Source organism: Corvus kubaryi, unplaced genomic scaffold (genome assembly GCF_017639235.1).
Source record: "Corvus kubaryi isolate FWS band 111438036 unplaced genomic scaffold, C.kubaryi_AGA036_p1.0 37383, whole genome shotgun sequence".
Taxonomy (NCBI): domain Eukaryota; kingdom Metazoa; phylum Chordata; class Aves; order Passeriformes; family Corvidae; genus Corvus; species Corvus kubaryi.
This window is the reverse complement of record NW_024581125.1, coordinates 2,225,575-2,238,430: the sequence shown is the minus strand read 5'-3', so window position 1 is coordinate 2,238,430 and position 12,856 is coordinate 2,225,575. Positions and strand designations below refer to the sequence as shown.

General features: G+C 46.6%; 1 protein-coding gene across 7 annotated transcripts in view; it reads right to left on the bottom strand.

The window, feature by feature from the left end:
- Positions 1–11,488, bottom strand: part of FN1 (fibronectin 1) — a 51,996-nt gene extending 40,508 nt beyond the window's left edge. For 4 of the 7 annotated variants that reach the window (XM_042035433.1, XM_042035432.1, XM_042035435.1 and 1 more), the window contains exons 1-10: positions 11,280–11,488; positions 10,915–11,043; positions 9,299–9,436; positions 7,381–7,512; positions 7,116–7,253; positions 4,582–4,740; positions 2,969–3,169; positions 2,327–2,506; positions 629–805; positions 37–189 (exon numbers count right to left, since the gene is read on the bottom strand). In XM_042035433.1, coding sequence (XP_041891367.1) covers positions 37–189; positions 629–805; positions 2,327–2,506; positions 2,969–3,169; positions 4,582–4,740; positions 7,116–7,253; positions 7,381–7,512; positions 9,299–9,436; positions 10,915–11,043; positions 11,280–11,436 — 1,564 coding nt within the window. In that variant the 5' untranslated portion in view covers positions 11,437–11,488. The remainder of the gene's footprint in view (positions 1–36; positions 190–628; positions 806–2,326; positions 2,507–2,968; positions 3,170–4,581; positions 4,741–7,115; positions 7,254–7,380; positions 7,513–9,298; positions 9,437–10,914; positions 11,044–11,279) is intronic. The other 3 variants (XM_042035436.1, XM_042035437.1, XM_042035438.1) reach the window with 1 other exon arrangement.
- Positions 11,489–12,856: the final 1,368 nt, after the last annotated feature.

The window sequence follows — 12,856 nt, the reverse complement described above, 5'->3', positions numbered from 1 at the left end:
GGACTAAAGTGGTGGTATCAACATGGAAATCAGTACCTCTGAGCTGTGAATAGGCAATGCAGGTCCATTCTCCACGGCCATTTCCTACACAAGTACATCTCATCATGTGGCCCATGTCGTGCTGCTTATCCCACTGGTCCCCAACACGGTACATGACACCATCATTGGTTGTGCAGATTTCTTCATGGGCTGGGTAAGAAGAAAGCAGGAGGATATTTATGAGGCCAGAATTTACAACATCTTGAGGACTGAGACCATTTGCAATACCCCTTCATACCACGTAGTGGTTTCTGCATCTTAACAAGGAAGTTTTGGCACCCACTCCGGTTTAGGTTCCCCAGCAGATCTCCACCAGTTTGCACATGCTGAGGAGCATGCCTAGCATGCTTTGTAGCAAAGAAGGAATGAAAATTGCCTTCTCCCAACATTGCCTAAATCTCTGCTAGAGGTGGTCAATGGGGGGAAAAAAAAGGACAAAACAAAGCTTCAGAAATGCCTTAAAGGGCTCTGGGCTGGGACACAGCTCAATGGAAGTCATCAGTAACTGACCAACAGAGAGGTCTTCACTTTCCAGCTCGAAGAACCACATACAAGTGCTCCATAACCCCTTTATGGCTCTCAGCCTTACCAGCCATGGGGCAGAATCCAAACTTCTGGTCAGCATCGTAGTTCTCGGTGGTTCCACACCACTTCATGTTGTCCCTCCGTCCCTCAGAAGTACAGTCGGTGTAGTTGCGGTTGTTGTACAGGAAGGGGAAGTGGCACAGAGCACCATTGGAATTGCCACCACGTGTCTGGACCAAAACTACAAAAATGAAAAGAAAATAGATGCAAATGCAGCCTTTGCACTCTCTCTTAGCATGCATGAAAGAGCTTGGAAAACAAACCACTAGCACTACTTTTTGCCATGTGTGCCCTGTATATAATCCACAGGCTTCTTTTCTTGCCTTTAATTAATTCAGATGTGGAAACATAAGCTTTGCACGAGGTCAGTTCAGTTCAAGCTTTGCTTTGGAAGGAGCTGCAGAGCCAGCCATGAGAACTCCTGGGAAATAGGGAAAACTGAAGCTTACTTTGTGTGTTTGGGAAGTAGCTCTGCACATCCCTTCTCCCAAGGCCTAGGGAATGAAATAAACTCATAGCTCTCAGCATACCAGTATTATCTCACTGGAGCTATTTCCCAGCAGTGCCTTTCAGCTCTAAGGGAAGCCTTCACCCTCAGGAAAGGGTTACAGTTCAGTTATGTACAACAGGGCAAGCCAAAACCTCTCTGCAGGCTGGAAGCTTCATGTTTTGCAAGCAGCAGTGGAAAGAGGGCTGTAATCTACCTGAACTAATCACCTCTTGAGCAACTCTGCTTTACAAATATTGGTGAACAAGAAGACATTTACTGAGATTTTTGTCCATCACATTTCTCTTTTCCACAGTGTATCACAAGAAGCCTCTCTAAAACTTGAATGTGTGCATGGACAGGGACAGTGTTTGGTTTTTCATTGGGGGGCAGGGAGGGAGGGGAGGGGTTTTGTTGTTGTTGTTGCTTTTGGGTGGCTGGTTTGTTTGTTTTTTTTAAAAAGAAAATACTATATGCCCATCAGAGAAAGGCTTGACTTTTATCAGGAAAAAAAACAACCAAAGTAGAACAGAATTTTTTTAGAAGTGTCTATGCAGTGTAAAAAGCAGCATTTTCATGGCGGAACATGAAATACTCTTTCCAAGGTCAGATCCCAAAGAAGCTGCCTGGACACTGCTCCATGGATGTCTGACAGGCACTCCAGAAAGTGCAACCACACAGGTAGATGTGTGCTGCAAAGGGAACACTGACCATCCACAGACAAGAGGGAATGCTGCTGCATTAGTCATGCCCCAGCTCTTGACTGGTGACCACAAATCACATGAAGATCACTGCTATATATGGCAGCCTGGCTAGATAGCCAGGATGGAGGGAGTGACAAACTGTACTCCATGGATATCCTCCTCTTTGCAGCCTAATATGGGCATTACTTGAAGCAATTCACCCAAGCAAAGCCAAAGATAAGCATCCTTTGGGCCAAAGCGCCACCCTGACCAGGTACTCCCATTCTAAGGTCAGCTCAGAGGAGAGAGAACAGGACTCAAAGGGTACATCTGTAACACCCTCCAAAGATGCCAAGAGTACACAAGTGCTCTGTCATCAGGCAGCCCTCCTTTCACAGCACTGCCTTACTACCTTAAGTCCCTCCAGACTGCTGGAATTGGTCAGGCAGCCTGTTACTGTGTCCTCTGCTCATTCCTCCATCCCTACACCAGGGTCACATGCATGTGAAGACCCTCTAAAAGAAGAGCTCACCATTCTGCTCGGTACAGAAGGAGTATCTCCTGTCCTGCTCGAAGTTGGAAGTGGTGCTGCACCAGAAGTGCCCATCTGTGCGGCCTTCGGTGGTGCAGGAATAGAAAGTCCTTCCATCGTAGGTGAAGGGCAGGACACAGGGTTCTCCATCAGAATTGCCACCATACGTTTGGGTCACAGCTTCAAAAAGAAAAATCACAGCATTAGACTGCAATCCCCAAATGTCAGGGCTCTAAAACAGCCCTTCCAGGCCAAGTTGCTGGCTGCTGGGAACCCACACTGACTGCCATGGACCCAGGCCAATACACACCAACAGGCAGCTCCACAGCTGTGGCATTTTTTTACATTCTTTTCCAAACATATATTATCGCAGCTCCATTTGAATGAAGTTATTAATGCTGCTCCCCAAGGGCTCTGTTTCCCCTCAGCAGGTTATATATAGCTCACTGGGAAACATTTCTGCCCTACAGAACCAGGCTTTGAATAACCAAACCATTTCTTCCCCCCTTGCACCTTTCTCCAGTATGCCTTCTTCAGAGTACATTTCTGATATGCACACAGAGGGTTCTACTTGGAAATTACGCCACAGGACAGCCCTAGAGACCTCACAGGCGTGAACAGGCACTACACACCAACTCATACCTATCTCCTGGCAGCTGACTCCGTTGCCCAGGCAGGTGCACAGCATTTGCTGGCTGCCCTGTGTCTTGAGCCACTGCATGCCCACGGAGTACACGACGCCGTTGTCCGTGATGCACTGGCCGTAGGGCTGGGGCTGGGGCTGCTGCGGCTGGGGCTGGTACAGCGCCGTCTGCACGTTGGTGATGCTGGGAGAGCCAGAGCCTGTGGCACAACACGAGACACAAGGGACACGTGGCGTGAAAAGTTCAGCAACAGAATGCTGCCGTAAAATGCTGAGATAATAAAACCTGAGGCACTCCATCAGATGGAAGGCACAACACTCTTAAGCTTCCGGAGATGCAGCTTAATTATTCCACTTAGCAATTTTCAAAATTAGAAGAGCAACTCCCCCTTCTGCTAATGACAGCCTCTGGTTTCCAGCCCTGTAGAATGGCTTTAGAAGGGATTTAGAAACTGCTTTTCAAAGGAATTGTGAAGAAAACCTTTTTTTTTTTTTCAGAAAAAAAAAGGTTAGTTGAAGGAACTGCAGAACAGAAAAATCAAGATCAGTGACAAGACAATAAAAAACTACCAAGGAAGTAGCGAGATAAGGCAAAAAGGATCAGTTTTGAATTTTTCATTAAAAACAAGAAGAATAAACTGAAAATGTATTCTTTTACTGGGCAATTTTAAAATTTTGAATCAAAGTTTTTGGCACATTATCATTTGGAATAATACTGAGAGGCAAACAGGCTTTTTGTTGTCTACATCATATCAATTTCTTGCTAGTGATTCCCACAGGAACCTCCACAAATTCAGCTCTGCTGAAATAGGGGAAATAATAATGGAAACAAAATACTGGCACCCTTGAAGTGTTCTGCATTTTGAAGTTTAGACCTTCTGAGAATTTGAAGTTAACCCAATGGAGTTAAAGGTCATTTACCAAGAAAACTTCAGTGCAGGCACTGCAGGAAAACAGAAGTTCTACATTGCATTCACTGATAAGAAACCCAGATCCTTAAAATGACAAAAAGAAAGAATTTAGGAGCTGAAGATTTAAACCTTGGGCACAAAAGATATGCTCTCTGTAAACTAGGCAATATTTCATACCGAAATTACAAGCTCTCTCACGTACATGTATTAGACAGCGTTGTATACATTCCTTGACATTTTTGGGTTTTTAAAGCTCACCCATTAGTAGGTGTATTTATCATGTCAAAGAAACCAGATGGTCTCAGTGGGGTTTAAATTAAGGAGATTTCAAGAAAGTTACCCTGAGGCAAATACATAAAGTTCAAACATTAACTTGGAGTGCCATGCTCCCAAGACAAAGATAGCTCTTGTGGATGCAGGGCCCTAGATGTGATTTACGGCCCTGTGATTGTGCAGGCAATCCCATGTGTGTGTGCCAGCCCCATTTGTGCATGGAAACAAGGTATCAATTGATCTTCTCTCCACACGCACAAACAAGGAGCATCTCCTGAACTCTGACCCTCTCTGCTGCTGATCGTTCCCAGACAAGACTCTGAAATACCTGAATTAGGATGGAACAATTCAACTCCAAGTCCTAACCTGTCAAAACGTGCCATTCATGTTCCCTTTCCCTACGTTCCATGCCACGATGCCCCACTTACCAGTGCTGGTGGTGTGCAGGGCCGTGTGTCTCTCGCATTTCCACTCGCCTCTGCCGTTCCCGGTGCAGACGCACTGGAGCAAGTTCCCACGGTTATCCTTCTTGCTCCAGTTGTCCCCGATTCTGTAGGAAGTCTTGGTGTCGTGGTCATTGCAGCGATCTGTGTGAGGAACACGACTCTCAGCTGTGCCTGCTCTGGGTGGCTTCACTGGGCAGTTTCCAGCACTCAACCACCAACTCTGTCAAACAAGCTCATACTTTAAAGACTGAATTAAAGGCCCACCTCATTCTCTGGAGCCCACCATTGCAATTCCTACATGCACTAAAGCCTGCACTAAACTGCACAGGCTGAGAGCATCCCAAATTTCCATTCATTTCCAGAATTGCTCTTTCACTTTGCAGCCGTTGTCAAAAAGCTACTTTTTAAAGTCATTCTAAACCCATTCTGTCCAGCACCTTCAAAGCTTGTTTTAATGCCCCTTTTTTTTCTTTTAAGAAAAAAATCAGGAGTCTTTGTAGCTGGGTCATTTCATACTACACAAAGGGTACAGTTCAATTTCAGGGCTCTCTTTCATCTGGAAGGGACTTAAACCTGTTTGAGGACAACATGTAAAATCCCACTTTTCTTCCAAAACAAGCCTGCATGAAGCTGCAGTGAAGTTAACACAAGCTGCTCAAGTCATACCAGGAGTACCAGACTTTCTAAATCTCTTCAGTAACCCACAGCCCGCGATGAATTGAGTAAAAGGGTTCAAAGGACAGCACAACAAACTACTTTTGTCTGGATGCCAGATCCACATGGATTAACTAGTTCTTCTTCCATTACAACATTTTACCTTCTTATTCAAGGGAAACTTGATACAGTGGCTCAAATATAATCATGGATCAATGAACACGGATTTATGAAGAACTGTGGAAGGACATATGCATTAAGCCAGATTGCCACTGAGAGAGCACAGGGGATAGAATGTGAATGCAGAAAACATGTTACTGATTCACAGTGCTAAAATGACCAGAAATTGAGCATTTGCCAGAAGAATGGTAAATTGGTGAGGTATTCATCATCCAATTTTGCAAATGTGAAAAAAACGTGTCTCATGGACACTCTTCTCAATGAAAAGCTGAAATGCCACTGAAGCAAACAGCTGTGATTCTGGAAAATGCTGGCCATAAAAGATATATAACAGCAGCACCCACTTGAAGTGTTAGGCCACTTTGTGGGCTAGAAGTATCATTTTATATACATAAATTTGAATTTCTCTATTCAAATGTAATTGGAAAACAAAATGAAAAATGAACAGGTCATTATATTGCAATTTCCCCCATGATACAACAGGGCAGACCTCAGTTATGGAAAGAAAGCTACTGCCAAATACATTTTATTAGTAATAATAAGTCCTCCAAAATTCACAAACAACACATTCTGTTTTATTCATTCCTATTTGACAGCTAATGATTTTTCCTCGTATGTCTTTAACAGACTTAATATTGTCAAGGCTGGGTTGATTTTTACAGCTTATTTCTTGAACAAGTCTCTCCAGATCTTCCATTTTAATCTCAACTCTCCTTAGTGTCTTATTCTTACATGTCTGCTGTTTGTATCAGCAAAAATCCATTACTTGTGTGCCCCGAGGCAACTGAAAGGCTACAGAAGAGTTTCTCAAACCTTGCATAACCAAGGTGTAAGGTACAAAGTTAAATTTTCTTGAGGCAACTCGTGTAAGCCCAAGATAGGAGCAAGCTCTGTGGTGGAGCTAACAGGACTGGAACAGGAGGTCAATAAACAAGCAAGATTTTGGATTTTAAGGGCCCTGTTTGCTTTGCAAATACAAATAAAATGGGAGTATTTACGGTAATGTCCCTCAATGATGCAAAAACTTTAAAAAACCAAAACCACCTGTGCTGCTGGAGCAGGAAATGGGGTGGGAAAAGTGATAGGAGATGGTAGAGCAGGCAAAACAAACCCTGGTTTAGCTGACACATAAATTAAAACAGTAATAGAGAGAAAGAAACAAGAAAACATTTTAATCTTGCAGATCCTGCTGTTGGAAAGGGTATTTAACTTTAAAAACTCCAGATTGTACCTCAGAAGGCTACCTGAAAGCACAGAAATAGGCATCCTGGGCTAAACTCTCTGCCATTTTGTGGGCCAAGCGATTTCCCTGACTTCCTGGGAGATGCCTGGCTATGGCTCAGCTGACATGCAGGTTCCTTAAACCCTTCTCTCTCCATGAGATTAAATCCCCAAATAATCCAGGCACCTCTGTCGCCAGCACTGATCACCAGCTCTGGGGGATGTTCCCAGACTGCAAATGGTGACTGGGGCACCACACAGGCCTCTCTTCCCTCAGAAGGGTCTGCTTCCCACCACCTCCCAGGGCATGGCCATCCCTCTCCAACTACTGTTACTTGCACAGGGCAGATGAAGGAATAACTTACTTTCATCCTGCATGGGAAAGGAAAGTAAGAAAACAAATGAAAAATTAAGTAAGATAATAAAACAGAGCAGCCAGCAGTTGCCAGGCTGGCACTTACTTCTGGAGGTGCAGGTGATGCGGCCGCTGCCCTCACCGAGGCAGGTGCAGTCCACCATCATCCAGCCCTGGTAGGGCTTCTCCCAGGTCTCTCCCACCACGTAGGATGTCCCAGCTGTGTTGTCGTAGCATCGCTCGGCTGTGAGGGGAGAGTGGATCAGAGCCCACCCAGGGCATTCCCACATGGGGACACCACAGGGAAGACAAGGAAAAAGGGCCCACACACCCTGACTGTGCTGAGGGAGGAGCAAGGAGCAGCCACTTACCCACAGGTTTGCAGGTCCACTCGCCCTTTCCATTGCCCAGGCACACACACTCCAGCATGTACCCGCCTGTTTCGTGGGGCCGGCGCCATGTATCGCCGATCTTGTAGGACTGGCCACCCTCATGGCAGCGATCTGTGGTGGGAGAGAGGGGAGCCGAGGTGAGGGACGTATCAGGAATAGCATGGTGGTCACAAGGGCCACCTGGCCAGGGGCAAAGGGGGTCAGCTGGGGTGGGGCAGCAAGGAGGGGGAACAGTGAGGAGGATGAGGGGGGACATAAGCCTGTAAAATGGTGCTCCATCTTTCCCACTGGCACCCACCACTTTCTGTATTTCCCAGGCCCTGTCCTCCTCCCTCAGCTAACTTCTCCATGTTCCAAACCACAGCCAAAGCCTGGCTAGTGAAAAGGGAATGCCAAGAAGTGATGAGGTGCTGTTTCTCCCTCACACCCTGTTCTCAGGCTGAGGGCTGGTGCGGGAGGTTTTGCCTCCATCTTGTTGGAAGTGATGCCCCTTGGGCTTCTCTGTGGCCATTCATGAGGGACACGGTGGCCAGGACAGCACGTGGAGGATAAGGAGGTGCTTGGTGTGACAGGCCAGTGGGAAATCAGATCTCTTGGGTTTGGAAAACCTGCCCTGGAAAGGCAGATTCAAGCCCAGCAGTGCCCCACAGCTCTGAGGCAGCCCAGGCTGAGGGAGGGAAGCACTGTACACTGCAGTTTGCAAACACAGGGCTCGTTTCTTTGGAAGAATACAAGGAAAAAAAAGAATAGCAAGAAAGAAAAAACACCCACATCCCATCATTTATTAAGAGCCAGTAAAATGTTCTGTGGGCTCATTTGTGAAAGCAGGGAATGTAGGAGTTCTGAAGATTGATTCAAAGCCAGTTGCAGTCAGTGAGACTCTCCAGTGAGCTCTAAACCAGGCTGATGATGAGGAAACAAGGCTGCTCTTACACTTGCAATTTCCTTACTGACTCTTTCTTACAACATTTATCATCCCTGCCCAATAAAATGCCATTAAATTCAGAAGGGCTCCAGCTCTATTTTAATGCTTTATTTTTTTCCCACGTTACAATGATGGCTGGTTTCCGAGTCCTCTGTGGCAACACTACTAGGATCTGCCTATGTGTCTTAAACAAGAAACTGGATACTTTTAAGAGCAAGACTTTTCTCAAAAGATACCTCAGAGACTTTGAAATCTCAGCCTAAAAATCCTTACACACAGCAATCTTCCTCTGTGCTCCCAGAAAGTTTAATTATGAACTAAAGGGAAATTGTGAACAATTCAGTGACTCAATAAGGAAAGGATTTCCAGACAGAGACGTGAAAGGGGAGCTGGGAAGAAAGGACCAAGGGAAGAGAGAGAAGAGCAAGAGGAAAGTATGGGTCAGGCTAGTGAAAAAGGAGTTGCAGAAACACATTAAGCTGCTGTCTGGATATCAAATCTCAGCTCCCTTAGAGACAGGTGTTCAATGATATTTTTGGAGGATGGAGGACTGGCTCTCAGTTGGCATTTATTTATTATCATTTATTCTAAGTAGTCCCATTAATGCTGATGGTGTTATTTTGACTCACCAGCTGCAGAGCAGACTTTTTCCCAGTCAAAAATCTACTTTCATAATTGCACCTGTGTATTATATACACTCTTGTATATAATAAATTACTAACCTGTATGGCTGGACACTAGCAGTATTTTTTGGCCTATGTTTTCTCACATAGCACTTGACCCCTTGAATAAAAGGGGAGTTTGGTTGTGTATGTACATGGGGCAAGGACTTTCAGTTTCAAAGCTTTAGTGGGCTTTGGATTAAACCCCATTCAACTTTAGCTAATAGGCACTGGGAATATTGTGTAAATTGCTCTGGAAAATATGACACGAAGGAACAATAGCTCTAGGAACAGGCTCTTAGTTACATACTGGCAATGGTGCAGCTGATTCTCCCACGTCCAGCTCCAATGCAAGTACAGTCCCAGATCATGGAGTCCTTGGGGCGCTCGTAAGTCTCCCCTACCCTGTAAGTGGATCCAGTGTATTTGTCAAAGCAGGTCTCTTCAGCTATGAGGGAGGGAAAAAAAAATTAAAAGAAAATCAACTTCATGTAACCACACCAGTAACACATACAGTCAACAGAAACACATTCCTTGCCTCCTCACACAGATACTCCTTTTTTTCTGGAGAAAAATGTCTATGAGTCCCCTCTTTCTTCATAGGATGAAACAGCAGAGAAAAAGTTGGGTAAAGTTTGCCCCCTCTCAAGGTGCCCATGATGCTGAATAACCTCAGATACCTCTTCTTCCCTCCCTCAGGGAACCAAAAGTTGCACATGGCAGGCACGCCTGAAAGCATCAATCCCAGCTGTTTGAAGCCAACAGTAGAGAAGACATGAGGGAGCAAACAACCCCTGGAAACTGTGTCCTTTGTCATGCTAATCCTCCTCACTCTGACTTAGCAAAAATTAAGTAGATTAATCCCAAATTCTGCAGCACTCCCACCAAAGTCAACAGCAAAGTTCACTACTTGTGTATTGCCCACACTCATGCCTGAGTAAGTGATTACAGAACATTGGTGCTGCCACCAGACTCAAGATGTGAAGCAGAACAACTTTCTTCACTACTGGGCAGATAAAGTTCACTGTGTCATAAGGAAAACTTGCTATTGAACTTCAAAACTGTAAAACTTGGGAATTTCTGCAGAGGAAGGAAAAGTAAATTGAACCCTCTTTTATGAAGTAAGGGGACTGAGCACTCCTTAAAATACTCCAGCCGTGAGGCAGACAGCACACGAGCCTTCCAAACAGATGGCTGAGATGCTCACATCTGTCTTACATGAACACTGTCAGCCAGGAACCAGTTTTTCGTCTCTTCTATCTCCAAAGCAACATAAAGGAACTACGGCAAACCAGTGGCTTCAGACCAATAAATACAGATCAATTGCATCTGATAATCTGAACTACGCCTAATCCTGGAGAGATGCAGCCTCCAGCAGACCTTGCATTTAAACTTCTTTCTGTTCCCTAAACTTCTTCTGCACAGACTAAACAATCTCATTTTACACTCAATTATAGAAAGCTCACAGCACGGCAAGGGGGCTGCAGAAAGTTGTAAGTTGAAATATTTTTAAACAAGCTGACGACACTGCACAGCTATGAAAAGTTGGGGTGAAGCAATCAGAGCAGAGCCAGAGCTGCAAAGTGACTCCAGATTTGAACTTCCCCGTGAGAGTCCAGGAGTCAGTTCAGTTCATTATAAAGAAGAGGCTGGCTCCAAAATTAATGTTTAGATCCAATCCTCCAGAGAGATGAGTGATGTTTGGCTCAGGATTCTGGTGGCAGGCCCATCGCTAATGAAAAGCATTTCTTAAAATCCCAAGCCAGATCTTCAGTGTAATTGAGTGTAGATCCCATTACTGACCCTAAGTACCAAACTTCAGCGGAAAACCTGGGCTGCCACCCCTAACTCGTACAAGGCTTGGCTTACTCGGCACCAAAAGCCGTGCTGGGGTCTCGATGCAGACAAAAGGGGCCACCAACTTACGTTCGGGCTTGCTCTCGCAGTTGAACCCTCGGCTCCCACCGTAGCAGGTACAGACTAGAGTGTTTCCCAGGTAAGTACGCTCCCACTGCTGGTTTATCTGATAGTACCGTCCATTGTCATAGCAGGTCTCTGGGGGGAGAACAGGCGAGGGAGGAATGGGGATGCAGAGGGGGAACAGAAAGCAAAGTTCGGCGTTACCGAGGGCAGCAGCCGGGAGGGAAGGGGCGCGGGGCGCACACGTGTGCGGGTCCCGCCGAGCCGAGGGGCGGCTAAGGGCGAGCGCGGGGCACAGACAAAGCCCCCCGGGGCCACCGGCGCTGCCGTGCCAAGCCCCGCGCCCTGCCCTGCCCGGGGGCGGTACTCACGCTTTCCCTGCGCGGCGGTGCCCTGCGGGAGCGAGGTGGTTTGGGTCTGCGCTTGCCGCCGGCTCTTGCCGCCGGCTCCGCGGCGATGTCCCCCCACCGCCGCGGCCCCCAGGCAGAGGGCGAGCAGCGCCAGCCGCCACACGGTGCGGCCCGGCATCCTGGCACGGCTGGGCTCGACACGGCTCGGCACAGACAGCCCGACGGACGGGACGGCGCCGCTGCCCGGGCTCTATATAGGGCGGGCTGGGCAGGAGGAGGCGGCCGCCGCCGCCCCAGCGCCCATTGGCCTCGGCGCCGCCGGGGGCCGGGCGGGGGCCGCCACCGCCCCGCCGAGCCCCGCCGGGTGGGAGGCCCGGCCCCCCTCAAGCACAGCGGCCGTGCCATTTTGTAGAACATCTGGCTGAACAAAATGGCTATTTTTGAGGGTAGAGGCAAACTTTTCTATTTTTCCTTGGAGCAGCGCTGCCTGTAAGCGGATACTTCTCCGTTCAGGAGGAGTAATGTTCTGCACGGGGAGAAGGTGAGGTGTAACGTAGGGGTTGGAAATAGAAACCCTGAGTGATGTTTTATCTGCTGCTGGGAACTCAAGGTTAAAAGCTTTCACACCTCACTTGGAAAAATCGGTGTCATTGTATTCCATTCAAAATAAATTTAACACCCTCTTTCTCTGATTTTATTTCTTGCTGTCCAAAATAAACCCTGAGAACAAAAGGAAAGTGAAAACCAGAAATTTTAGGTGTTGAACCTTTATTAAGTAGAAGGGTTCTTCAGTGTGCCGCCCTAATGTAACCCTGCTGTATACAAATTTTGTCAAACTCTTTCTTGTGTCTTCTTCCCGTGGGCATCTCTGCTGCTCTGGGGGGGTTTCTTTTCCCTAATTTGAAGGAATACTGCAAAACAGAGCATGTGCACAGTAAGTGTGGCTCTCAGGCTGCCAGTGAACAAAGCGTGGTGCATGCCTCATTCTGCTGCAGCGCCTGGACCAGCACCCAAATTCAGATCATACAGGAAGGTTGTGTTGCTAACCACTTTCGTGCTTCTCACACACACTCTGTCTTGGCGAAGGGATTATTAATCTAAAAAGTCTGCTGTGGCTCTTAATGTATAAAAGCAACTCTTCAGGCAAACCTGAGTGTGAAGTAGTCTACGGTGTTTCCAGACATCTTTAAGGTGAACATCCACAGTTTTCCATGAGTTCTTTAGCATGTTGAGCACCACGCTCTGGTTCCACTTCCTGCAAACCCACCGTGTTCTCTTTACTGACGTGCAAGCAGTAATATCACTCTTGGGATGAAGACTATGTCAGTAGGCAGAGTACGGATCCAGCGCGTGCTCTGTTCCAGGAAAACACATAGTTGTGATGTCAGGTATCTGTTTTCAAGGAAATTTCTTTTCCCCTGTATGAGGAGTGCCCACAGATACATTTACACAAGCTACTCTGCTGAAAACTTACTGGAAGTTGAAACCTGACCTGGCAATTGAGGCGAGCTGTGGTGAGCTAATTCCCACCTTTCCTAATTTTTATTTTTAGATCTATCGCACTGCCTTTTTTTTTTTATTTATCTATTTCTTTGAGT